Below are 2783 nucleotides of genomic sequence, written 5' to 3' on the forward strand. Positions count from 1 at the left end.
TCCTTTTCAGCCTCAAGCTGCGCCTTCTTCTTGGGCTTCTCCTTGTCAACGTGCACGTTCTCCCCCACCAAATCGCCCTTGGCATCAAGCATCATTCCTTTCTCCACCAGCATCTTCTCCACCGCAGGCACCAGCTCGGCAAACGACTTGACAAAGGGGATGTCGTAGCGATCACATGTCAGCTCCACATTGCCGCCTTTCCAGTATCCTTCTCCACAGCACACGACCACTTTACCCGAGCCCGCCCACAGCCCCAGTTCAAGCAGCGACACGGGGCTCTTTGTCGTGACGTCGAAGAAGAAGCAAATCACATCGACCTGCTCCAGCGCGCTGAGCTCCCACTCGACCTGGTCCTTGAAGTCCTTGTCGCGCGCTTGCGGCGTGATGTTGGGGTTCCAGTGGCCGCGCCGCGGGTTGCACACTGTGATGGGGAGGTGGGATAGGCTGGTGACCATGTGCTTTTGCCACTGGATGGCGCTACCCATTTCTATGCTGCCCGCGGTGAAGACGCTGAATTTGCGGTAGGTAGGCGCATTAGGCGGGAGGCAGTGTATGAAGTCCTTGTGCGGTGTGGGCAGGGGTGAGGGCAGAGGTGGGAGTTGGTTTTTGACGTCTTCGACGTCCTGGTCAATGTCTACGCCTTCTGGAACGTTGGGTTCGGGTTCTGTCTTTTTGCCGCACATTTTATAAATGATGTCTTTTCCAAAGCCCATAGTACTGGTTGTAGTTCTTGTAGGAGGAAGATCCTTGCCAGCTTGGTTATGGCTCAACTGGTGTACTAATTTTCTATATCAAAGTTCTTGAGGATGTGCTGAAGAAGTGTTTGCTCGAGGTAAGAAGGTGCAAGATGGGGTTTGTCGCCAAAGTTAGAGTCTGAGTATGTGAATGTCAGTCGAGATGTCTCAATTGTAATACGTATGATACATTGACCCTTTATCTACAAAGAACGTTATCCATGCGTTCCAATGAAACAAGGCGTTTTCACTCGTTTTAGATGAGTGCAGTGCATGATTGCTTATTTACGCATTGACCCAGAAATGTGTACAACTGGTGTGATGACTTTTCATGCTGTAATAGAGCATAGGCAGCCATATGGCAAGGCAGATTCAGTATTCAACTGTGCCACAGTCTCCCAATACAGAGTCTGTGCACTACATTTATGGAGACGGTCATCTATCAGGGGTAATCAGTACTCAACAAGTCACTGCAAACGTCAAATATCCTAGCACCCTGGCAAGGCACTCTGCAAGGCTAGATTAGCTAGGGGTGACTTATGCCGCCCTGATCTGCCCCCTGGCGAAGTTGAGACGGCTTCTTTGACACGGACGGGCTGTATCTGGTTCTTACTGGTGACATTGTCGCTGAGGATATGTTGGAGATAAAGCTAGTTGCTGCTGCTATGGCATATGGTACTGCTGCGGCGGTGCCGAGAGCCTTCACAGCCAGCGTGAGCAACAGAACGGCCTCCATGGCAGTGGGCATGGCGTGACTGAGTATCGTAAGGTTGGCCAGGCCAAGATTGACCCGCCCAAGGTGTAGCGCCTTCCATACTACTCGTGGTAACATTGCACTGCCACAACGCATTGCATTCAGTGGCTAGCCTGTGCATTTAGATGTCCGTGATTGCTGTACCTAATGCCGCGAGTAGAAAAGAATTAATCACCATGCAACAATCATTCGGTTCAGGTATGCGATCCAGCTTAAACAGTTCAAGGGCGACCGGTAATCAAGCAGATAGAAGTATCCAGATTGGAATAGCAGTTGCCAGAAGTGTGTAGTGATGAAGCGGTTGTAAGGCAGAACGTCAGGCTTTTTACTGCATGCTAGGCAACGTTGGGCACACCCTCCCCCATGATGAAGGGGCGTGGGCGCAGTCAAGAATGCATTGGCACTTGAACAGGCAGCAATGCTTTGTTTATGCACGTGTGTTCAAGTAACACAGGGGGTTTGTTAGTACCTTCCTCCTTGATCTCTTCGCTTTTTGGTCATTGGGCTATAATGAACAAGTGGGCTGTGCAGGGCATGGAATGGATATATAGGGTGGATAGCCACCCCGTAGTGGTAACTGACGTTCTTCCTATCCTTTTTTTCTTTTTCGTTTACGCACAGAGTACTAGTCAGATAGATTGAAGTAGTTAGACTCTGTCAGACACTTGTTTTTTTTTTCAACCGACGTTAGCACAATCACGTAGGAACAGTGAAGATGAGTAACGTGGATGGCCGTCTGGCGTTAGATCCACATAGCAACAGCGCTAATTTTGTGAGCGGGGATGCGGAGAACAATCGGCGGGTAGTAAAGTCATCGAAATCGAAGTTGACGGAGCTGCTCCAAAACGCAAATCACGAAACAGCCGCACTATGTGAGGATAATGCATTCTATTGTTTTCTACAGGGTAAGACGCTACAATTTTTCAGTAAAGCGAAGTCTGTTAACCTGTATGCAGAGTTGCAACAGAATAGGCTTTCTCTGCTCTTCCACGTCGAGGCTGGCGGTAACCCGTCATTGGAGGTAACACAAGCTTGCTGTGAATGTCAATTTCCGAAGACGGGGCCAACTTGCTGTCGGGTACACACACACCAACTTTTAAGCAGAAATTTTTCATCGAAACTCGTCAATTTTCTATCGGATATAGGGGTAACACGTCGCGAGAAATCGATTTACGCCAACTCTAACGTGTGCAGCCCTCTCGTTGAGGTGCTAGAGGAGGTATTGTCGATTTTCTCGTGACGTGTTCAAAATGCGAAAATCTTCGAAAACGCACGGATCGCCCCGATGACTAATA

General features: G+C 49.3%; 1 protein-coding gene across 1 annotated transcript; it reads right to left on the reverse strand.

The window, feature by feature from the left end:
- Positions 1-56: 56 nt before the first annotated feature.
- On the reverse strand, positions 57-1482 carry COCCADRAFT_10472 (uncharacterized protein; the record flags this gene model as incomplete). The annotated part of the gene is made up of 2 exons (XM_007720770.1): positions 57-770; positions 1348-1482. Coding segments are annotated over 2 exons (849 nt in total), but the record flags the coding sequence as incomplete, so codon positions are not given.
- Positions 1483-2783: the final 1301 nt, after the last annotated feature.

This window comes from Bipolaris zeicola (genome assembly GCF_000523435.1).
Source record: "Bipolaris zeicola 26-R-13 unplaced genomic scaffold scaffold_635, whole genome shotgun sequence".
Classification (NCBI taxonomy): Eukaryota; Fungi; Ascomycota; class Dothideomycetes; order Pleosporales; family Pleosporaceae; genus Bipolaris; species Bipolaris zeicola.